Source organism: Delphinapterus leucas, chromosome 7, assembly GCF_059928025.1.
Source record: "Delphinapterus leucas isolate spDelLeu-1000000601 "Yukka" chromosome 7, BTC_Dleu_Yukka2, whole genome shotgun sequence".
Taxonomy (NCBI): domain Eukaryota; kingdom Metazoa; phylum Chordata; class Mammalia; order Artiodactyla; family Monodontidae; genus Delphinapterus; species Delphinapterus leucas.
Window position 1 is genome coordinate 64,851,124 of NC_143135.1, and position 24,002 is coordinate 64,875,125.

The 24,002-nt window shown below is 41.6% G+C and overlaps 1 protein-coding gene across 1 annotated transcript in view; it reads right to left on the reverse strand.

Annotated features, from left to right (window-relative positions):
- Positions 1-24,002, reverse strand: part of GRM5 (glutamate metabotropic receptor 5) — a 165,652-nt gene that overhangs the window by 36,549 nt on the left and 105,101 nt on the right. Inside the window, exon 11 of the mRNA XM_089915868.1 lies at positions 22,878-23,868. Within this exon, the coding sequence (XP_089771994.1) occupies positions 22,878-23,868 (991 nt within the window). The remainder of the gene's footprint in view (positions 1-22,877; positions 23,869-24,002) is intronic.

The window sequence follows — 24,002 nt, forward strand, 5'->3', positions numbered from 1 at the left end:
AGCCCATACACCACAACTACTGAGCCTGCGTGCCACAACTACTGAACCCTGCACGCCTAGAGCCTGTGCTCCGCAACAAGTGAAGGAACTGCAATGAGAAGCCCGCGCACTGCACCAAAGCATAGCCCCCGCTCGCTGCAACTAGAGAAAGCCTGTGCGCAGCAACGAAGACCCAATGCAGCCAAATAAATAAATTTTTTTTTTTTTTTATAAAAAAGAAGAGTTGGGGCCTCACTATTTTTTTTTTTTTTTTGTTAAAGCCCAAACCAATATCTGGTTACCATGTCCAGTGGTGATGACTCTTAACTTTATCTAATTTGACTTCTCTCTATCATTGGAACTATTGATCACTCCTTCACATATGGATCATTCTTTTTTCTTTTGTGTTATCACTTGTATCTAGGTCTCAGATGTACTTAATACTAATATTCAGGAATTCTTTGTCTATTTATCAGACTTTCCTTTATCTAGTCCGTGGGCTCTGCCCTTTGCTTTTCCAAACTGTACTTCAACCACCAAACTCTTTGGATTTGCAGGCCAGTTTTTCTAGCAGCTTCTTGGATTTGTTCCCTTAGATGTCTCTTAGGATTTTCATGTTTAACAATTCCAAAACGGAGCTCATTTTTCTTCAGACTTTCTCTCCTTTCCCTTAGCATCTTTGGTCCCAAATTTCTGCTCATTTAGTCTGATTATCGTCAAATGCGAATGGCTCCCCCAGCCCTTTTATTTTAATGTCTCTCCTGGACTTCTTCGCTGATTTCATGGGGCATAGTATTAACATCTCCAAAACTTCACACTTGATTTTATCCTTCAAGCTTCTCCTCCCCAAGTCTGAATTACACAGGTCCCAATTCTCCCGTTTATATGGGCCAAAAACCTAGGGTTCATCTTTATCTTTAGTTTTTCTCTTTCCTTCACATACAGCATAACAATGATTAAGTCCTGTCGTTAAACTTTCTACTTGAAACCATCATAATCTCTTACCTAGCCCATCCCAATGGTCTTCTAGCTGATTTCTCCCTTCTCTTCTTTCCACTCCATGTTCTATTCTATCTGTGTAAACCAGAGGGATCTCTTTAACATATTAATCTCATCATGTAACTTCTTGAACCTGCCAAAGCTTCCCATCATATTCAGGACAAAGTCCAAAATCTGTACCTCACGTCATTGGATCTCCAAGCGCCCATCTACAATTTTCTCTTACCATCCTCTCACCTTCTTATTTTATTCCATGCACAGTGGACTTTGCTTGTCCCCTAAAATGACAATCTGATTCCCTCCTCAAAATCTTTTCACTGCTGTTCCCTCCGCCTGGAACACTTACCTTCCACCTCTCCGATCTTTATGTATCTTATTTTCTCTCTTCATTTTGCTCTCTGTTCAACTTCTTCAGAGAGGCTGTTATGACACCATAACTAAAAATGTCTAAAATCACTCCCTATCCAGCCCACTCTAGTTCTTCACCTTTCTTTGTTATTTTAACAGCAGTTATACCTATATGGAGTTGTATTATGCATTTGTTTACTTTTTATTGTCATTCTCTCTGACTGCAGTTGAAGTTCTGTGAGGGTTGAGATTTTGTTTTCATTACCACTTTATCCTCAAAGAGAGAACAGATCCTGGTACACAGCACATTCTCAGTGAATAATTGCTGAGTGTAGTGGTGAACAAAGTTAGGGTATTGAAATGTATTCCAAGTCCTCTGTCACATAACTTTTGCTTTATCTTCAATGGGACCATATATATATATATGTGTATATATATATATACACACACACACATATATATATGAAATATATATAATGTATTATGTATTAGTACCTTTTTATTGCAGTAGAATAGTTAATGTAATGCAGTTTGGTGGTAATTTGTCTAAATAAAACTTTCTTCCTTTTAGAAAGATGTATGTATAAAAACGATAGCATTCAAAACTAAGACAGAATTTTTCTGTGTACCATGGAGAATTCATAAAGATTGAAGGTATGGAAGAAATTAAAAATTTTTATTACAGAGCTAAGAAATCACACACATTATAATAACTTAAAGGGTCTCTAATATATATACACATATACACACACAGACACACACACACAAACACATACATATCTCCATCTAAGTGAATGGTGAAGTCATTAATAATGGGCTATATATGTTTAGAGCTTCTGTGGACTAGATGGTGAATAATGGCTTTATAAGTGGCATAAGGTGGATCAGGTAAGAAGAGTGAGGACGAGTTAATTTCAAGGTCAGTAAATAATCTGTAGAAGCAGCAGTGTACAAGGAGTGTTTGGGGTCCATGCGTGAAGCAGCTTGATTTATGCAGAAGGTTAAAGCTCAGGAGGAGAACGAAGTAAGGTTGAAAAGGTAAGAAAGATAACCTGAAGACATTCTGAAGAGCTTTGAATTATCAGTAGTATATTTTTCAACGTGTGGGAACTGAGGAGGTGCTGACAGGTTTTGAGCTGGTCAAACGTATTGGGTTTATCACTATTGCAATAATTCAGGTGTACAGAGATAAGGTATTGGATTGTATAGCAGTCGTGGAAATAAAAATGAGGATAAAAATGTTTTAAAAAACTTTTAAAATAGCATGTAATGTCTCAATAGCGTCTAATCTCTAATTAAATACGTTCAAGTTAAGGACAAGGACAAATTAAGCATGGCTAACTTTTTGATGGTGGGAAGTAGCACTTGTTACATTTAACAGAAACACAGAGAAAACAAACCATTATAGAAGAATCTATAAAAGAGTGATTTTTGGATGTGTTGATGTTGAGATGATGCCAGGTGTGAAGATGGAACTATCGGATTGTCATTTGGATAGTCAAAACTAGAACTCAAGGAAGAATATTTGAGACTTGAAAGTACAATGACGGCTGAGTTCTCCAAAGAAGAGAACACAAGGAGAAAGGAGCCAGAGACAATGGATTGACCTTAGTGAATGCAGACAACTAGGAGACAGGAAGTGGCCCCAAACAGCCCTGAACTCTGAACCTCTGTGTCTGTTATCTCTTGCTGGAACTTCTTCCCCCACCTAAGCAACTCAAACACTCCTACTTATCTTTCTTTTCAATGTTACCTCCTTTGTGAGTTTCTTTAGTATATCACTGAGAGTTGAAATCCTGTAACTGATTCTCCCTTTGCAGACCGACAGGAATTTTTTTCCAGCTAAGGGGTAATGGAGGATATAACAGGGCAGAGTGCAGCGGGCATGAGGAGTCGCCCGGAGTCATGGGGTCAGATCAGCTCAGCCCCAAGCGAAGTATACAATCTTAGAAAAATTATTTCATCTCTCAGAATCTGTACAAATTAAATAACATATTACACGTAAGATCAAAAAGCACATTGAAGGAGCTTGTTCTCTTCTTGTACGTGTGTATGTGTTAGGAGTTGTTGGGAGGAATGCCAGACAAATGGGGGCAGGGCAAATGACTCAGGAAAGGTAGAGAACTTATTTTAGCCAAGAATTTAGAGAAAAGGATATTCCATCTTTACTAAGGGAAACTAGATTACTAGATTTGAGGGAGGAGAAGGAATTGTTAACTCACAGAATTATGCCTGAGCCATACTCTTTTCTGGTATGTTCTGCAAGAGATATGACTCGCATGCCCCAGATATGGTGTAGCTAGGCCAAGCAGGGCTAATGCAAATAAAAGGAACATTTCTGGAAACAGAACTTTGAAAAAAAATGCTTAGTTTACCCCACCCTCCAACAATTTATATCAGTTAATCCAAAACATTTAAATTCAAGTAGTAACAAATGAGACCACTAACATCACATGCAAATTAAAATTCACTGTAATCGCAGCATTCAAGAATATCAGTTCATTATACAAAGGGAGTGTTTTAGATTCAATTCATCAAAATCATCCAGACATAGCCTTTTATAGTTCCACAAATATACTTCAGTTCTTGCAGAGCCAAACTAATTAATCATTTCAAAGCATTTCTCTTCCCCAAAATTAAGCACCTGAAACATACCATTCATAATACTATAACCCACCAGATCTAAATCTTCTTAGCATTTGCTTTCTACATGCCCAGTGAGAGACAGAAATACATTTAAATGGTGTCTTGTTAGGCAGTGGTAGAGCAAGACTGGAAAAGCTGACTTATTCTCTTGGAGAATGAACTACCATTGAGTGCTGATTCACCATTAGGGAAGGGACTAGGTCTTCACCAGAGACTAGAGAAGTGAATTTTTGCTGCTCACGCAACACATATTTACTGGAGAGCTTCTTTAAAAAGGCACTGTGTTAGTTGCTGGTGATGGAGACATAGAAGGCAATGCCTACAAGAAACTTACGGTCTACCAGAGAGAAAGACACAAACTAACACTGTAGTACAACTTGAACAGTTCTATATGGAGTTCTGTCAGGAGATCCCGAAAGTCCAGGGGAAATACAGTTTATAAAAGAGGTGTTATATTTGGGTTAGGAATTGGAGGGTAAGAAGGTGTTTTCTAGGTGAAAGGATGAGAGATAAATGCGGATATTAGTAGAGGCAGAAAGAATAGAATACATACAGCAGGAGTATGACAAACAAAGAAATGGCTGAGGTATGGAATACTTGGGGAACTATGTGCAGGCTGGCATTGCTAGCATATGTAATATGTCGGGGGGAACGTTGGCGGATTGGTGGAGCAGCTTGGTGGCCGGGCCTCAGGTTGAGAAGGTCAAGTCGTCAAGAGCCAGGTCTTCAAGGGCTTTGTGAGCCATGTGAAAGAGTTTATGATTTTTATATTTTACGGCATGTGTACCTACTAAGTTGAAGGCTGGGTAGTGCGATCAAATTTGTACTTTAGGAAGATCACTCTGGCACCTGTTGGGACAGGGTTGTTCATCAATAATAGAGATTTAGGACATTTTGTCAGTAGTTCAGACAATAGGTGACGGGGTCCTGATCCAGGGCACTATCATTGAGAATGCAAAAGATAAGGTAAAATAAGTAGAGGGAATCGTTGAGGAAAGTGAAGAGTCAGGAATGACACAGGGTTGGGCAAGTAGGTTGAAGGTGTAGCTTTTATCCAGAGAGGAAATATCAGAGGAAGAAGAGCCTTCAATGATAACTTCTTTTTTTTTTTTTTTTGAGAAGTTTTCATTTTATTCAACGTCGATTTTTTTGTTTTATATGCAAGGTAATTCCAAACTTGCTCTTGGGGAAATAAGTATCAAGTGTTAAAACTAGTACCAAGTCTTAAGTTGCAGAAATATATACTCTGAGATAGTGCAACAGACCCATTTTTAAGGCAATGAGCATTGTACATAGTTTCTGACTTCTTTCACTTAGCACTTTCACAAGTGATGATGAAATCATTATTTAATTTCTTGGTCAAAATAATACTTTCCTCTGATGACTTCTGTCTCTTAGATGTTGTAATTATCCAGGATGTCAAATACATTTAATTCTAAAAATTTGACTTAAATATTTGCATAAAGTAGGTGCTTAAGAAATGTTTGGTGAATTTTAACTGTATCTAATCACTTTTAAAAGAAACCTTCACCATCTCAAACAGTTTTAAATTGGCAACTTTAGAAATAGTCTTCATTTGAAGAAAGGGAATAAAAAGAACTCATAAAAATAAATCATAACTGAGAAAAATGAAACCATATACTCAATCTGAATCTGCCTTTACGAGACATATCCCATTCCTGGAGCAGTTTAGTTCAAGTCAGTGCTGCCTGCCTTATGCAGACGTTTTAGCCAAGAAACTGAAATGTCCTTCTCATGTTTTCTTGTTCTGATGACCAAGCCAGATTGGCTTTGGGCCGTAACTGGATTATAACTCAGTGGGGTGTGCCAGACAGTGGCTCTAAGACTCACAGAAAGAGAAAGTAGTAAGGGAAGTGGTTAACAAAAGAAAATGGGGCAACGAATAATCATTCAGTTTGTTGAGGAAGTTAAACAGGAAGATATCCAACCTAAATCCAATTACAGTGATGATGACACTTTCTCAAGTCTTTCTCAGTCCTGACCTTTTGTTGATTCCTACATACAAACTCTTTACTACCCTTTCAAATACAGTCTTAGTGCTTAGAATTTCTGATAGTGAAGGCCGTGGACTGCTTGGATTAGAATTCAAGGTCCAAATCCTTTCCAGGTATCTGTCCTTGGGCAATTGGCTTTACCGCACTGTCTCTCAATTCCCTCATTTATAAAATGACGCTGCTCATGTTACCTACTTCACAGGGTTGTCTTAAGGATTCAGTGAATGTTTATGAGGCACTGATAATAGTGCCTGAAACATTGTAAATGTTCAATAAAAGTAAGCTGTCGTCATCAGCATCATCACTGGGGTTATCCTTTTCCTACATCCTGTGTTTCACCTTCTCTTTTCTAGGTTCTGCCTGTTTAAACTTTTGGCGGGAGTGCCTACAAGCTTGATTTTAAATCCAGAAGCAGTGACTGCCTGACCCCATCCTCGGTGTCCTTTCTCATCCCCCTGCCACCAGCGGACCCCAGCCCCACCTCACTTGCACTGAGCCCCAGATATAAAATGCTGCAGAATCTAACTCATTAATTTTCACTGAAGTGAAACGCTACCTGCCCCTTTACCATGCTTTGTTCCTCTCCAGAAATGATGTGACTAAGCATGTGACAGGGCAGACTGGCTTCTGATTCCGAAGGTCAAGCTTTAGAGAAAGCCTTAAGTTTTAGTGCGTTTTAAGGCTAAAGTTATTAACTGCAACAGTTGAGTTCAAACCCTGGGTTGGCCACTCACCACTTTGGGCAAGTGTCTTCATCTCTCTAATCCTCGTCAGTATAAGGGGCACAATGACACTTTTGAACAGGGTTGTTGGAAGAAAGGAATTGGATTAAATAAATAGCACTCATGGACGCTTGGTGCATCCTCAGTAAATGGAAGATCTTGATAGTAGTCAGTGTGATTCCTGAAGACTGAACACTGGGAACATGACCTATGGGATTTGAAAGGCATTTCTGGTGGCAAAAGTGAGTGGTGGGAGAATATTTAGGCAAGGCTCCTCTATGATGTATGAGAATAATATGTATGTTATAAAAATCTAGCATCCATATTCTAGGGAATACTGCTTTTTCTCAGCTTTTATATGCCATACCATTTTTATAGGAGTGGAAATGTGATCTCAACAATGATGAGAAAACCAACAAGTTTGTATTAGGAGTCTTAATTCAGTTGGTACAGCTGGGAATCAGTGCATCTACTGTTAGCGCTGCTTCTGTAGGAGTTTGCCTCCGGCTGTGTGCATCAAGCTCTGTACAAGCCCGCAGTGGCAGTTCTCTCTCACTGCTACACAAGCTGAGGGCATCTAGAACCGAAACGCTGTCTATCTACCACCGGAGATGCCTAGAGACCCCCGCCTGCCACCTGGTGGCAGGAGAGGGACCTAGCCCGCTGACTGCTGGGGGTTGGGGACGAGGGTTGTGGGACAAGGAAAGGAGGAAAGAAGGGGAGAGTCTGGGCCTTCACTAGCATCGCTGAGGATGGTTAGAAATGCCCTGGAGTTGAAAGGCTGTCTGGTCCTTTCAGCCCACAGGTCGCTGTCTGTCTGGCACCGTTCTCCCCAGAGAAGCAGTCACAATGCAGTATCTGCACAGTGACTACAATTAAATGATAGCCTCTGGAAATATCCAAGGGGAAATTAGATAACATGTGCTTTGATGCAGGGATTTGGAGTTTGAAAGTGAAAGAGACAGGCAAGACATCAGAAGTCTGCATCTGCTGAGCTCCCATTCGGCACGTCAACATTCTGCTGATGTGTCTTTGCAAGTTTTTCACTGAAGTCAGTTTGCTCAGTTTTTCTCAAGTATCATCAGGTATTTCCAACATCCTTTATATTAAAACAAGTCCTAAAGTTAGACTCCTGTTGTGAGTGGAGGTTGAAATCGATTTTTTCTTATATTTTCATTAGTTAACTATCGAAAGAGAAAAGTGCTTGCTAGTCCATTTAGACTGGAGCATTTGGTTCTGTTGTGCTGTGCTGGCAGCCACTAGCTCTGTGCCTGGAGGAGAAAAGCCTACTTTGGCCCTGGACCATTCTTCAGCGATTGGCCTCACACTTGGCTGTACCCAGTGGCTGGATAGCCCCTGAGGGACGTGTCCGCAGTTCACTGTGAACTCAGGTTCTCTCTCATTTCCCTCAGATGCTCCTTCCTCCCCACTCCCGTCCCCCAACTCCCACAATGTCACAACGTGTCTGTCTGAGTCAGAACACGCTCTCCGGTGTGCCAGACTCTCACCAGTGAGTCAAGTGGGCCCTGCTTCCCTCAGTTTCTGACCAGGACTCTGGTGGGATCCAGAGTGAAGTGGATAGGACATAACCTAGGGAGAAGTTGAGATGGATGGTGTAGCACAGTGGGGCCCTTTTATACTTTGAGGAGCGAAAGTAGGGCCTCAGTAGGGCTTGATCTCCTTTTTATCTCCTGTGCGACCACAATGACAGTTTACTGAGTTCCTGCTCGGATGCAACCTCGGGATGAATAAAGAAATGTTCTTGCCTCAGTGATCTCTGGTAGAGTGCGTGTGTGTGTGTGTGTGTGTGTGTGTGTGTGTGTGTGAGAGAGAGAGAGAGAGAGAGAGAGAGAGTGAGTCACATTTGACCAGAGTTAAACCTTAGAGAATGTCATGAATGTCACGGAACCTCACAGGAGTTTTGTGTGGAGAAAGCCAAAATCTCCTCTCTTTCTGCCTGAGGCAAGATATCTTTTTGGGAGTGCTGTGGTCAGTATTTGTTCTCCAGATCTTACAGAGGGTGTTTGTTTTCCATTGCTCCTGTAATGAGTGACCACAAACTTAGTGACTTAAAACATTACAAATTTATCATTTCACAGTTCTGTAGATCAGGAGTCCAACATGGCTTTCCCTGGGCTAAGATCATGGTGTTAGCAGGGCCTCATACCTTCTGAAGCTCTAGGGGACAGTCCATTTCCTTGCCTTTTCTAACTCCCAGCGGCTGCCTGGACCTCTAGACCCTCCCTCTATCTTCTAAGTCAGCAGAACAGCATCCTCAGATCTCTCTGACTGATATCCCTGCCTCCTTCTTATAAGGGCCCTTGTGATTGCGCTGGGCCCACTTGGATAATCCAGGATAATCTCTTCTCAAGATCCCTAACATAGGCACATCCTCAAAGTCCCTTTGCCATGGAAGGGAACATCCTCATAGGTTCCAGCAAGTGGGATGTTACCATGTTGGGGAGTCATTATTCTGCCCACCACAGAGGACATCCATGCTGATACTGTACCACTCCATTACCTCCTTTGTTCTACCCATGCCGTCTAAGACTAAAGAAAGTGTCTTTGCTTGGTTGCTCTTGCTTTTGTTCTTATGGCAATTTTATGTGAGGACCACATTCTGAAATTCTGGCCAATTCATATCCCAAGGCCTTTTCACGTCTCCTGTGAGTTAACCACGCCCTCCCACTTGGCACTGATGCAGTTGTGTATTTGGACCTGAGTGTAGAGGAATGGTGGCTGATCTGATTGGATGTTGGCTTCAGGGAGGCAGATGTGTATGCCCCACAGCCGAAAGGGAAGAGGGTGGAAGAACATTTTAGAGTCATCTCTGACGCTAGATGCACAGAGAGTGGAAAGTATGCTTAATAATCCAACCAACAGCAAGCCTCCTGTAATAGTAGTGTTATTATCTTATCCCTAGGTAAAATAATGGGCAGGCCATGCCCTAGAGTTTAATGAGTCCACGGAGCCGAAGTCCTAATATGGGGCAAACAGGAAGGAGGGACAATCAGCCACTTGATATATCCCCTTTAGAGCTTATCAGTCATGCTGTTATGGAAAAAACATGGTGTTTAGACTCAGAGGACCTTGGGTTTGAATCCCACCTGTTTCCCTTAACAGCTGTGCAGTCTTGGACAAATCAGTTAACCTCTCTGTTCTTCAGTTGTCTCACTTTTGAAGCAGAGAAGAAGAATAATTCTAATTCACATGGTTGTTGTGAGCTTAGAATATGGAAAATTTGTGGTTCTCAAAGTGTGAGGCCTGTGTCGGCAGCACATACATCAATATTAATCAGTATTACCTGTCACAGGTAGTTGGGACTTGCTTAACAAATGTGGGTTGTAATTTTCCTTATCCTCCCTGAGAGCTTCATTAGGTTTACCACGCTTTGTTTTCAGTTATTGTTTGTTTCTCGGAAGAGCAAGGTCAGTGACAGATCTGTTTGTTTACCAAGTCATGGTCTCTCTTTTTCTCTCCAACTAAAAAAGCCACATGAATAACAAATTGGAGAAAACAGTGTTATTAGTTTGCATTTTTGGCTCTGCCATTTTAACTCAGCAGAGAGAGTCACGGTTCTCTGGCAGCTCCCACCATCCTGGGTTTCCGTTGTGTTGCCTCAGAGCCAGGCGGGGCAGCAAGCTTGTGCATGTGAGGGATGTTGTGATTCTTTCCATCTCTTCCTTTTTTTTTTTTTTTCCGGTTAAACGTGAGTGAACAATGTGAGTACACACTTGCCTCACCAAAGAGAGCTTCATGTTGCGTTATGTATAAATATTACCACAGTGATTCGGTATCTCATTTCCATACATTAGGTGAAATGGAGCCACATATTCTAGGTCAAGTTAAAAGTCAAAATGTTTTCTCGTGAAGAAATATAAATGCACTACCAAAACCACAAGGGGAATGAGAAAAATGGCTAAACCACAAATCACCTTTAAACTCTGAGGAAAGCCTACCCTGTAAAAAACTAGTTTAAGGGAAACTTCTTAACCCAGCACCTAAGAATATGATGGAAATTTGGAAGGCAGGTGGCCCCAGGATAGAGCAGTGATTTACTAGTAATTTACTAGTAATTCAGCCCAGATTTCCAAGGTCAAATATTTCTATTTCAGTAATTTTCCTGAAGAATGATGTTATGGAACCTCCTCATATTATGCCCCCAGAGCTGTGTCTGGGGTCGACAGGAGCTGAGATGACCCCATGATTACGGATCACAACTCAGGAACCTGGACTGTGGGACATACTCCGTGTTATACTCACGGTGACCCTGTGAACATAATGCAGAGCGTGATGTGTATTATTGTCCTCACCGGCCAGAGGCTCTGAGAGTTAAGTGCTTTGTCTAAGATCCCAGCTTGGACGTGGCACAGCCAGGACTGGAATCCACGTCCTTGCCGACCAGGCTCACTTCCCCATACCGCGCTACTTCTGCTGACTTGGAACATAATCGGCACCGACAGGCTACCTTGTTCTATGATGTCACCTCGACTGGTCTGTCTGTGTACCAAAAAAAAAGGTCACCTTTGGGGTCATTTCCCTGGGTGTAAAATCAGAATCAAAATACGAATATTTTATGCGGCAGAAGTACATTCACAGTGACCTTATTTATGAACAACAACTATAAAATGAGATACATGGTTGAGAAAATGAATCTGCAGGAAGGCAATATTAGAGTGAAAAAAAGCTATGAAAACCTGTGGACGTGGGTTTGAATCTGAAACTTCCTACTCATTAAATATGCACTAAATTAAAGTGGCTTAACCTTTACACGTCTCACTTATTATTGTTTCTTACCCGTGGATGTGGGTAATGCTTTTTATTATACAATATTGTGTGAGGATCCAATGAGATGATATATATCAAAGTACCTGGCACAGTCTCTGTAACAAGGTAGTTGCACAGTAAGTGTTTACTACATAAAGGATGAAGCAGGTCACTAATAATTGTTATTGTTAAAAGCGCAGACGAATCTGTCCTCTAGCAGGGAGAAAGGGTTGAGGACACCTAAGTTTTGCTTGGGGATGGGTGGGGAGGCATCAAGTTGCTGTTGGGCGGTGTCTGTGAGTGTGAGGAAATTAGACATCTAAAGTGGGTGTTAAACAAAGAGGTTATTGAAAGGGAATCGAGGGAGCTGGGAGCGAGTCAGCAGACAGTCCTCAGGCTAAACCTCTTTCCTATCAGCCTCTCCAGCCCATTTCCTGTCGTCTGTTGACCCACATTTTACACACTCTAATTCCCTGCACACAGCAGTTGGATCATACCTCTAGGCTGTCATTCATATTCTTCCCCAGAACAGTGTACCCCTTGGTTTTCATGTCGTTCACTTATCTTCCAGCCTTTGGGATTCAACCCTGGTGTCATCCTTCCAGGAAGCCTTCCTGAAACCTCCGGATTGGACAGAGGGCCCTTTTTAGTGACCTCTGCCTCCTCTGTGCATTCTTTCCTTTATTACGTCATACATTAGAAAAATTAATGATTTGTGTATGGGTCGGTCTTCCCCACTCTTCTGTGAGCTGCTCCTAAGGGCAGGGTTTTTGTCTTATTTATCTTTATATTCCTAGAATTCAGCAGTGCTCCCAGTGTAAAGGGATTACTTTAGAACCTCTGGTTGGAATTAGACTGGACCAAGGTGGGAAGCATCAGAATTCCTTGCCTATTTCATGAGGTTGTATATGAGATTAGACAGGAAGAAGAACAAAGGAGGGGGGGAGGGGGGTGGGAGGAGAAGAATTATTATTATACAGGAAAGTAGTGTAAATCTTTATAATTCCCAGTTATAATAAGTAGTAAAAGTGGGTCAGTCAGATTTTTTTTCCCCCTTACAAGCAACATCTATACAGATACTTAAATATCGCCACTCAAAGAAAAGATTTCAGGCAGCCCGTAAAGTTCAAGTTTTATCTCAGAGGCTTCTGTGTACATTATTCATATACAGCATAAAAATAAGTCATATCAGGCTCAGCTGAAGGTAAGACCATGTCGAGAAAGTACAGTACAGTAAAGAACCAGGGAGACGTTTTCAGGGAAACTCCTTGGAGGAGAGTCGGTCTCCACACTCATTCAATCTCAGTTTTTCTCAGTTCAGGCCACAATGTATAAGAACTGGAATGGGGAACGTCCGTTTAATGGTTACCGGCTTGGGCTCGGAAACCAGCCTGCCTTTATTCTAATCTTGCGTCTTTTACTTACTCTGTATGGACTCGAGCAAGTAAATTCTCCACTGCTTGCCTCAGTTTCCTCATCTATAAAATGAGGATTAAAAGAGTTAATACTTGTAAGGGGTTTAAGCAGTGCCTGGCCCATAGCAAATGCTCAGTAAATATAATTATTCACTGTCTTTAGTCCTTCTTTGTTCATTGTCAAATGGCAGGGTATCAATTGCTCAAACGTCCTTATTTGTATATCTATCCATCTGTCCATGCATTCATTTAACAAGTATTTTTGAGTGCTGACTATGTGTCTGGTACTGTGTTGGGTGCCAATGGCACAGAAAATGAGTAAGACATGGCCCTGTGCCTAGTAAATTCACGGTATTGTGTGTGTGTGTGTGTGTGTGTGTGTGTACACACACGTGCGCATACGTGCGTGGGTAAGGGAGACTTACAGTTAAGCAGGTAATTTTAACGAACTTGATAAGTGCTCTACACGGAGAAGCACACGCTCATTTGGACCATGAAGAGAGGGACCTAATGCAGTTCCAGATGGTCAGGACAGGCTTTCCAGTAGAAGTGATATTGAAGATGGGTGAGTTGGCCAAGTGAGAGTTGAAAGTGAATGGGGCAGGTATATTTTATACCAAAGTAGCCACCTTGATAGAGGCCTGAAAGCAAGAAAATTGTGAGTGGGTCAGTATGGAAAGTCAAGCAGGGAGTGACTAGATGCAAGTCTGGCCAGGGAAGGAGTTGTTTTACCACCAGGGGCCTTTCCTGCCAGGTAATGAGAGTTTGGCTGTATCCTGTGTTAGCCAGTAGAGAAGCCCTGAAGACATCTTAGCAGAGATCAAAATGTTTAGATAGTTTCTATCATTTGAACTGGTTTCCTTGGGAAGTTTTGCTAATTCCCAGCGTGTACAATTTACTGCTGCTACTTTTAGGCCCTGCTGTTCCCCTGTAGACTCCTATCACAGCCCTGTAGCCCTTTATTGAACTTACCTGTTTTTAATTCTGTCTCAGGAGACTGAAAGCACCTCAAAGACTATGTTTTATTTATCTCTGTATCCACAGAATCTATAACAGTGCTTGGCACAGAGCAGGCACTTCACGGAGGCTTGATTAAAAAACAGGGTTTGATTTTAGGAAAATGTATTTCTTCTTATATTTCTAGAGCAAAGCGTTATCAGCTAAAATCTAGGCAATCAAGTCAGTGAACTGAGTGGTCTTTCTCACGGGGGCAGTGTGATCCCTAAGAGCTGATGCCCACCAGATTCATAGTCCATCTACGAGCACTGCTGTGTGTCCGTACTGTGCTCAGCATTGAGGGAGATGTTTTTTAAATTGAAGTATAGTTGATTTACAATATTGTGTTAGTTTCAGGTGTACAGAACAGTGATCCAGTTATATGTGTGTGTGTGTGTGTGTGTTCCTTTTCATATCCTTTTCCCTTATAGGTTATTATGAAATACTGAGTAGAGTTCCCTGTGCTATACAGTAGGTCCTTGTTGGTTATCTGTTTTATATATAGTAGTGTGTATCTGTTCATCCAAATACTTTTAAGATCTCATTAGATAGTTGTGAAACTACTGCATACATACACAGAACAACCCTCACATCCCCAGGATGTGTCTAGGAATGCTCAGTTCTCAGTAAATGTTTGTGAATAAATAATAATTGAAGAAGGTGTGAGGAATGTCTGCTAAATGTTCTGAGTCCAGTTGAGGGAAAGTCTGTGAGATAGTTTACTCTCATAGGGTTTCATTGAGGAACCTGGGCCTTGGAAGAGAAAAAAGATCTGGAGAGAGAGAAGAAAGAGGCAGAGGATTCTAAAGAGGGAGAAGTAGCATGAACATCACTTCATAAAGACTAATCACCGCTTAATGAAATCTACGCAGTTGGAAATCATGAAAGCTCTGATAATAGTTGGGTATACTGGAATTCACACAAGAGAGCCAATTCCAGGCAAATTGTAATTTGGACAGTGTATGTGAAAGGACTAGCAGTTGCTTTAGCAAATAGCCTAAGTGGGCCTTCACGACAATGTTAATTAGAGCCAAGTTAATTAGTTAATTAAAACAAAAGTAGCAAATGATAGTTTCTAAAATTAAGGTGGAGACAATGCTAATGTCTCTGCCACCTGAATAGAAACCCTGGGGAGGGTTTTACCTTCTGATAAAATTTATAATTTAGGGCTATAGGCCTCTGTCATTAATTTAGCCATGAAAGGTCTACTGCTGGGCTTCCCTGGTGGCGCAGTGGTTGAGAGTCCTCCTGCCGATGTAGGGGACACGGGTTCGTGCCCCGGTCCGGGAAGATCCCACATGCCGCGGAGTGGCTGGACCCGTGAGCCATGGCCGCTGAGCCTGCGCGTCCGGAGCCTGTGCTCCGCTACGGGAGAGGCCACAACGGTGAGAGGCCCGCGTACCACAAAAAAAAAAAGTCCACTGCTTCTCAGAACCTCAGCTCCATGACCCTGGAAATTCTGAATGTTGTAGAGCCAGAACTTTAGACTCATCAAATTCAATGCTTTATTTAGGTCAGAACTGGTTTTGTGTTCATTTGTCAATTTGCAGCTGAAGTGAAGGCCCTAAACGGAAGCATGGCATTATCTTCCTGACAGTGATTTGATGCTGCACCATGTCGTGCTGGAAGATTAGTGTCTAAAACCAAAATGTGAATCACAGGGACCTCTATACATTGATGGCATAAATAGTATGTTTCTCGATAAAAAAAATCTATAGTGACTCACTCCCTCTTAAATAAAAATCTCCCCTTGCTATTTCAGTGAATTGAGTGACTGACTCCGGGCGCTTTTCTTTTTTGTGCTCTAGGGTGAGCCTATTTAACTTCTCAGAAAACTGCTCAGACCTGTTCGAATTAGCTCTATTCTTCCCTTAGGTGCTCAGGGAACAGAAGTGATTCTCTCTCCAAGATCGGAGGCGGAATTGGCTCTTTCTAGCCCCCTTCTCACTGAAGATATGAACTATTCTTCAGGCCCCCAGAAACCTTTCTTCTCTTTTGGCTATGATGATGGTTTCCAAAGAGAATCACCCTTGTAGTATCAATTCTCCAGCAGGTTAAGGGAGTTACTTGAAAAAGTAGTGTTGTGTTCAGTAAGCTTGGGGAAAGATGGAAAAGGATTAACACATGAGTGATTGGTTTATACACTGCAAGACTTTTCAGTTTTTATCTCCAGTAAAAGAATAGTCAGAGTCTCTTCAAGCTTGTTTGACCAAATACACTTTTCTTTCAAGGAGCAATTTTGTCAGACTCGCTTTCCAAAGAAAACATTCTGGGAGATGCTCCACTCCGATGCCAAAAAGCTAAGGCCCGAGTTAAAAACCGCTGCATAACTTAACTAGTCATGAGACCATGGACAGGTGTTCTAGCCATACTGGACCACAGACCCCTCATCTGAAAAATGGGAATGATTATTGCTTCTACTTTCAGTATTTTGTGACCACTAGACAATTCTGTTAATATTACTACTGCCACTAATGCTACTAGGTACTTCACTTTCCATGGTAGACACTATTCACTGGTGTATCCAACAAGCACTTGACAGCTTCCTTTCAGTCTCCATTTCAGAAGATGTAAAAGCTAAATGCATGCTTTCCAATACTCTCTTGCAGCTAGGGGTAGCTATATTGAGACAGTTTGGGCCAATAAGACATAAAGGCAAATTCGTAGGGGACTCTGAGAAGATTATTGTTTTCCCTCATAAAGGGGTACAATGCATGGAGCTCTTGTGCATTCATCAGTAAAAGGCCTAGAGAATAGCAGAGATGTTGGCTCTGGCATCACTGAGCCCTGGAGGAACGCCAGGAGCAGGCTATCTGCATATTTCTTGTAACACGAGGAAAATGAAAGGCAAACAAGTCATGTAAATCTCTGAAAAGCAGGTTGGCTTGCAGCTGAACACACTTCTAAAGATTTACCTACCATTTATTGAGTGCTTTCTATGTGCTGATAGAAAGCATTTAATACATATCAATTCAGTTACTCCTTACAACAGGGGTTATTATGTACCATTTCACAGGTGAGGAAACAGACTGAAGTACCTTGTTCAGATTCACGCAGAGTGTTCACTAACTTTTGGAAATATAGTTACTATAACCTCAGAAGTTGTTATTATCTTTTTCACTCTAAAGTAGGCAAGTAGTGTCCTCTCTAAAATGGAGCCCTCACCGTCTGCCACGAGACGTGGAAGGGACATATATAAGCCTTTTCGGAAACAGGGCCCAAACCCAATCTGGATTTATAGCAGCCTACTTCACCATACGCTAGATGGAAGCAAGCAGAACCAGGCTAGGCTGAGCAGAGCAGCTGCTTCTCCCCAAAGACCTAGATCCAAAGATTTAGGTTACATATTTAATGTCACTCTAGATCCCAACAGATAGGCTTATTGGCATATTACAGAATTCAAGCCTGAGAAGCACAACTAATGAAAGTAATTTAGACTAAAATGTGAAAATATTAGGAGCACTCAAGTTCACTTGTTCCCCATTAATTAAGCCCCAGTGTGAAAGGCAATGTGATACATACTGGCCTTTATAAAACTATAAACTAAAAGGTGAGATAAATCCATACATAAGCAGTTATATCTACAATGTTCTGAACATCTTGATTTTGGATCACAGAGAAGGAATACCTAGTTTGAGAGCTCATGGGAGGTATAGAGGAATTTTAGTTTGGATCTAACTTTATTTCTTAGAATTATAGCTTCAAAGCAGGGAGCAGCTATGGGATGTATGTGATGCAAGGGTATTATAGCTTTCTCGGGCCTTTCTTCTTCTCTATATCAGAAGCATGTCCCAGCGTGAATATCCTGGTTAATGGCAAAAAGAAGTCTCTGTATAATCAGAGGATAGCCTGTCTCAGCCATAATCATATAGACAGACCAGCATTTGCCAAGACCTCATACAGAAAAGCCAACAATTGCCAAAGGTGCCTCTGTACCTTCTTTCATATTCTAATACCCAGATGTGCTGACTACAGAATCCAATCATTAAGAACTACATGACCCTAGAGACGTGGATGGGTCTAGAGACCGTCATACAGAGTGAAGTAAGTCAGAAAGAGAAAAACAAATATCGTTTATTAACTCATGTATGTGGAACCTAGAAAAATGGTACAGTTGAACTGGTTTGCAGGGCAGAAATAGAGACACAGGTGTAGAGAACAAACGTATGGACACCAAGGGGGGAAGTGGCGGCGGGGGGTGTGTGATGAATTGGGAGATTGGGATTGACATGTATACACTGATATGTATAAAATAGATAACTAATAAGAACCTTCTGTATTTAAAAAAAATAAAAATAAAGCCCTCTGTTTAAGAACTTCCAAAAAAACCCCCAAAAAACAAACAAAAAAAACAACTACATGACCCTGTAGGGAAAACAAGTTAAAATAGGACCCCAAATCCTAAGAATTCCTGTTTCTATTGGCATTACCAGTGAATTTTGTTGCTTATGCTGCCCTTTTATTTACTAAATTAGAAATGAAGTAGTTGAAAATAGTAATCTAATGTTATTAGAGGAATGTTAGAATTGTAGCAAAACATGAGATCAGTGGGTGGGAATCTTGAGCAGAAACTGATGACCACAGGAGTGCAGGGGACATTTGTAATACAGATCACAGCAGGCTTTGTTTATGGTTTCCTTTGCTGTGCAAAAGCTTCTAAGTTTAATTAGGTCCCATGTGTTTATTTTTGTTTTTATTTTCATTACTCTAGGTGGTGGATTGAAAAAGATCTTGCTGTGATTTATGTCAAAGAGTGTTCTGCCTATATTTTCCTCTAAGAGTTTTATAGTGTCCGGTCTTACATTTAGGTCTCTAATCCATTTTGAGTTTATTTTTGTGTATGGTGTTAGGGAGTGTTCTAATTTCATTCTTTTACATGTAGCTGTTCAGTTTTCCCATCACAACTTACTGAAGAGACTGTCTTTTCTCCATTGTATATTCTTGCCTCCTTTGTCATAGATTAGGTGGCGATAGGTGTGTGGGTTTATCTCTAGACTTTCTATACGGTTCAATTGATCTCTATTTCTGTTTTTGTGCCAGTGCCATACTGTCTTGATTACTGTAGCTTTGTAGCATAGTCTGAAGTCAGGGAGCCTGATTCCTCCAGCTCTACTTTCTCAAGATTGCTTTCACTATTCGGGGTCTTTTGTGTTGCCATACAAAAGACAACCCTCAGAATCAGAAAAAATATTTGCAGACGAAGCAACTGACAAGGGATTAATCTCCCAGATATACAAACAGCTCATGCAGCTCAATATCATAAAAACAAACAACCCAATCAAAAAATGGGCAGAAGACCTAAATACACACTTCACCAAAGAAGACGTACGTATGGCCGACAAACACATGAAAAGATGCTCAACATCACTAACTATTAGAGAAATGCAAATCAAAACTACAATGAGGTATCACCTCACACTGGTTATAATGGCCATTATCAAAAGATCTACAAACAATAAATGCTGGGGAGGGTGTGGAGAAGAGGGAACCCTCCTACACTGTTGGTGGGAATGTAAATTGTTACAGCCACAGTGGAGAACAGTATGGAGGTTCCTTTAAAAACTAAAAATAGAGCTACCATATGACCCAGCAATCCCACTCCTAGGCATATACCCTGAGAAAACCATAATTTGAAAGGATTCATGCATGCATGCTGATGTTCATTGCAGCACTATTTATGATAGCTAAGAACATGGAAGCAACCTCAATGTCCATCAGCAGAGGAATGGATAAAGATGTGGTACATATATATACAAGGGAATATTACTCAGCCATAAAAAGGAACAAAATAGTGCCATTTGCAGAGACGAAGGTGGACCTAGAGATTGTCATACAGAGTGACGTAAGTCAGAAAGAGAAAAACAACTATCGTGTAATATCGCTTATATGTGGAATCTAGAAAAAATGGTGAACTTATTTGCAAAGCAGAAATAGAGTTACAGATGTAGAGAACAAATTTATGGTTACCAAAGGGGAAAGGGGAGGTGGGATGAATTGGGAGATTGGGACTGACATATATACACTACTATGTGTAAAAAAAATAACTAATGAGAACCAACTGTATAGCACAGAGAACTCTACTCAGTGCTCTGTGGTGACCTAAATGGGAAGGAAATCTAAAAAAGAGTGGATATATGTATACGTATAACTGATTCACTTTGCTGTACAGCAGAAAATAACACAACATTGTAAAGCAACTGTACTCCACTAAAAATTAATTAAAACAAAAACAGCTGATCATTGTAGGCTTAATCTTATGAAAGTTATAGTAGAACCACTAGGGGGAAGTAGTGTGCACACTTGAAGACAAGCAAAAAGTAGCTACATTACTACATTCTCCAGTCCATTCATTCAACAAACATACTGATGAATGATTATTGAGTGTCTTCTATGTGTCAAGCACCCTTCTCAGTACTTCTAGGCCCTGGAGGCACAGTGATGAACAAGGTAGACAAGGCCTCCACTCCCAAGCTTATCCTGCTTAGATTGGGACAAAGGGTATGTTCTACAGTCTGGCTAGAAGCTAGACAATGTAAAAATGGAGATGCTCTAGAAAGCCCAGGCTATACAATCAATGTATGTATAGGTTTGTTCTGCCTTATATGATGCTCTCTTTGTTATGAAGATCCTCCTCATTGCATACCTGACACAGAGACATTCAGGTATGGACAAAGACTGACAGCTGTTAACTTAGTTAATAATAAAAGCAAACGCTTAAGAAGTACTTATTGTGTGGCATACACTTACATGTATTTACTTATTTAGTCTTACAACCACTGTATGTAATATGTATTTCATTAACTCCATTCATCAGAGGAGGAAATGGAGGCATAGAGACGTTAAGTGATTTGCCTGTGGTTATACAGCTAGTAAGTGATGCTGCCCAGCTAACTGGGATGTTTAATCCCAGTGCTGCCCAGCTCTGCACTCTGCTACCTCCAATAAAGTGTCTATTGTGTGCTTGGCCTTTGCACACACTATTTCTTTCACTCTTGACAATCCTATGTGGTAGGTGATATGATCTCAATTTGGCAGATGAAGGAAGCAAGGCTCAGAGACAAGAAATGGTAGTGCCGGTGTTCAAACTCAGGACAAGCTGGCTACAAGGCCAGTGCTCTTCACCATTGCTGCATGTTCTCTCCATGGAGCCTGCCCTGGTGAGTTTTTGGGGTGTTTAGGCACGGTCTCACAATTCCGTCCCTCCAGCAACCGGTTTGTTTTCTCTATCAGGATTCCCTGGAAGATTTTATTTGAAGAGACAGTTTAAAGAGACGCTGATAAAATAAAAGTTTGGAAAAAATAAATTTTCTTGGATAAAATAAAAGGCTTATCTTGCAGAAGTTGCAAAAAAGAATGTTTTAGAAGTCACGAAGGCAGATGGAAAATATGCCAGCAGTTAGATATACGGAAGGTCTTCTATGTATAGGCCATGACATACCCAGGATTTATTGAGGAAGTAGAAGGGGTTATTTTTCCCAAGGTTCACAGTTTAGTTGAATACCTTGCACAGTGTACGTGGAAAGAGATGAGAGGCATATAGGAATCAGAAAAGAATTGAGAGAGGCAAGGGTACATGTTAATAATGCAAATGAATTGGGTCATGTGGATAAACTCCCAAGTATCCTATGAGTCCTTTTTAGTCCTCAGCAGACACAGTACCTTTACCATCACCCATAATTCAGGCTTTGAAGAATCAGGGCTGATAGGAAAGTAGGATTTTTCAGGAAGGCTAAATGATGGTATAAGAGAATTGTTCAAGGATTAGTATTTAGCTATTTATCTTCCATTTGAAAAATGCTTATCTTCCACTTATTTGTCTAGATTTTAGGAAAATTCTCAAATCTCTATAGAGTTTGCAGACTGATGCTCTGACTAGCTCTTCTGATGTGTTTTCTTAAACATTATTCTATGTAGCCTTTTTAATACCTCCAAATTTGTTCTCAAGCCACTGATAAGATGATCTCATTGCCTTTTGAAGTGCCTTAGGGGGCATTTATCACATAAGAAAGTCCTCCACATGGAGGGATATCATTGGCTGTTGGCTTCAGATTCTTTTCAGATGGCAATTGGCCGCTAACTACTACCTGGGATGCTGGCCTTGGTGGATGGGATGAGACTATGGACAACAGAGAAAGTGGGAAACTGGCTGGTTGTTTAGGAAGGTTATATGCAAAGCCCCTTTGTTGTTTTGCCCCTTGCAGCTACTTAGACACGTCCCAAAGAGTTCAAGTTGCCCATTAAGAATGAAAGTATAGGGCTTCCCTGGTGGTGCAGTGGTTGAGAGTCCGCCTGCCAATGTAAAGGACACGGGTTCGTGCCCCGGTCCGGGAAGATCCCACATGCCCTGGGCCCGTGAGCCATGGCCGCTGAGCCTACGCGTCCGGAGCCTGTGCTCCGCAACGGGAGAGGCCACAGCAGTGAGAGGCCCGCGTACCGCAAAAAAAAAAAAAAAATAGAATGAAAGTATAAATTATATATTTCTTGTGCCTCTGTGGGATGGGCAGTCAAGGGTTCTTCTGGGCTTGAGAGAGGTTCAGGCACATGTAAGTGCAGTCAGATGTGTAAGGCTCTTGGTGCTCTGCTCTCAGCATAATCTTTGTTAACACTAATTTTCTCTCTTCTATGCGGGTGAATTAGAATTTAGTCCACTGTGTATCTCTGTCCCCTCAGGACCTGGAGGTCCTTGCCTTGCCTCAGTGATTTAGCTGTGCTCTCCCTGTTCTTCTGACCTCACTTCCCTTTTGTTGTAAGTCTTTGCTTTTTTTTCTCTATCTCAACTTTTATGTTTCTGGCCTTAGGTTAAGTCACCAGGCCCATACCCAATTAACTCCATAAAAACCATTCAGTGCAAACGTCCAAAGCCCTTTCCCAGCACCCTGCCTCCCCTAGTTTCAGTTATTCAGGTATTTCACATCTAAAAGGCCTGGGAAACAAATGCCACTGATTCCGCCCTAGGGGCCAGTGCTCTACAGCACCTGCAAAACTTTTACCTTAGGGTTTCCCCAGAGGAGCCCCTCCTCTTCCACAGGTTGACCAGGCTGCTGGATCTGCTGGCTGCCGAGGAGGACTTGCCATCCCCCACGTGCATGCGCACCACCGTGGACGTGGTGAAGGCGCTGCGCACGTTTCTCTCTGGTTTGGCCAGGATGATGTATACCTTCGGCACAAACATGCAGCCGAGCGCCACTGTGGCGCTGAGGCTGACTGAGAAACACATGGTGATGATTTTGTAGTTGCTGCCAAAGTAGATGGGCACAAAGGCCAGCCATATAATGCAGGTGGTGTACATTGTGAAGGCGATATACTTGGCCTCGTTGAAGTTGGCTGGAACATTTCTGGTCTTGAAAGCATAGAAGGTACAGCTCAAAATCAGCAGTCCATTGTATCCAAGAGGAGTGACAACTCCTAGGTTGGTGGTGTTACAAATCAGGTAGACTTCTCGAATGCTTGGGTAGTCGTGCATTATGTCGGGAGGCTCCATTATAAAGAGGGCGATGATGATGCCCAGCTGGATGCATATGAGAATGAAAGCAATGACTAGCTGGGCACAGGCACTCATGAATCTGGGCTTTTTGGTACAGATCTTCTTCTTGCTGCCAGCCAGGATCCTTGCAATACGATTGGTCTTGGTTACAAGGGCTGAATAGCTCATGGCTGGGGAGAGACCGATGCCTATTCTCTGAAGGTAGCAGTAAATCTGTTTGGGCTTTGCAATGAGGCAGAAGGTACATAAGTAGCCCAGGCAGATGCCAGCAAGGATAATGTAGCAGAGTTCCCTGCTGGAGGACTTGACTACTGGTGTATCACGGTAAATGATGAAGACTGCGGTGACAAACAGGGTGGCTAGCAGGCCGAGGCAGGCAAACACCACAGCTGCAATGGGCTCAGGGTCACCCCAGCGAAGATACTGTACTGGGATCAAATCACAACCTGCAGAGACACAGACACATATTGAAAAAGAAGGAAGAAATATTGACTTGGGTCACTTGTGCCTAAGTTGTAGGCAGGTGCCTATGATCCTTAGAGTTTGTCTCCAGTCTACCCTTCTAAGCTCAGTATCCCATACGACTCCTTTCTTCGTATATTCAGTCATAAAATATTTATCTTTAGATTAT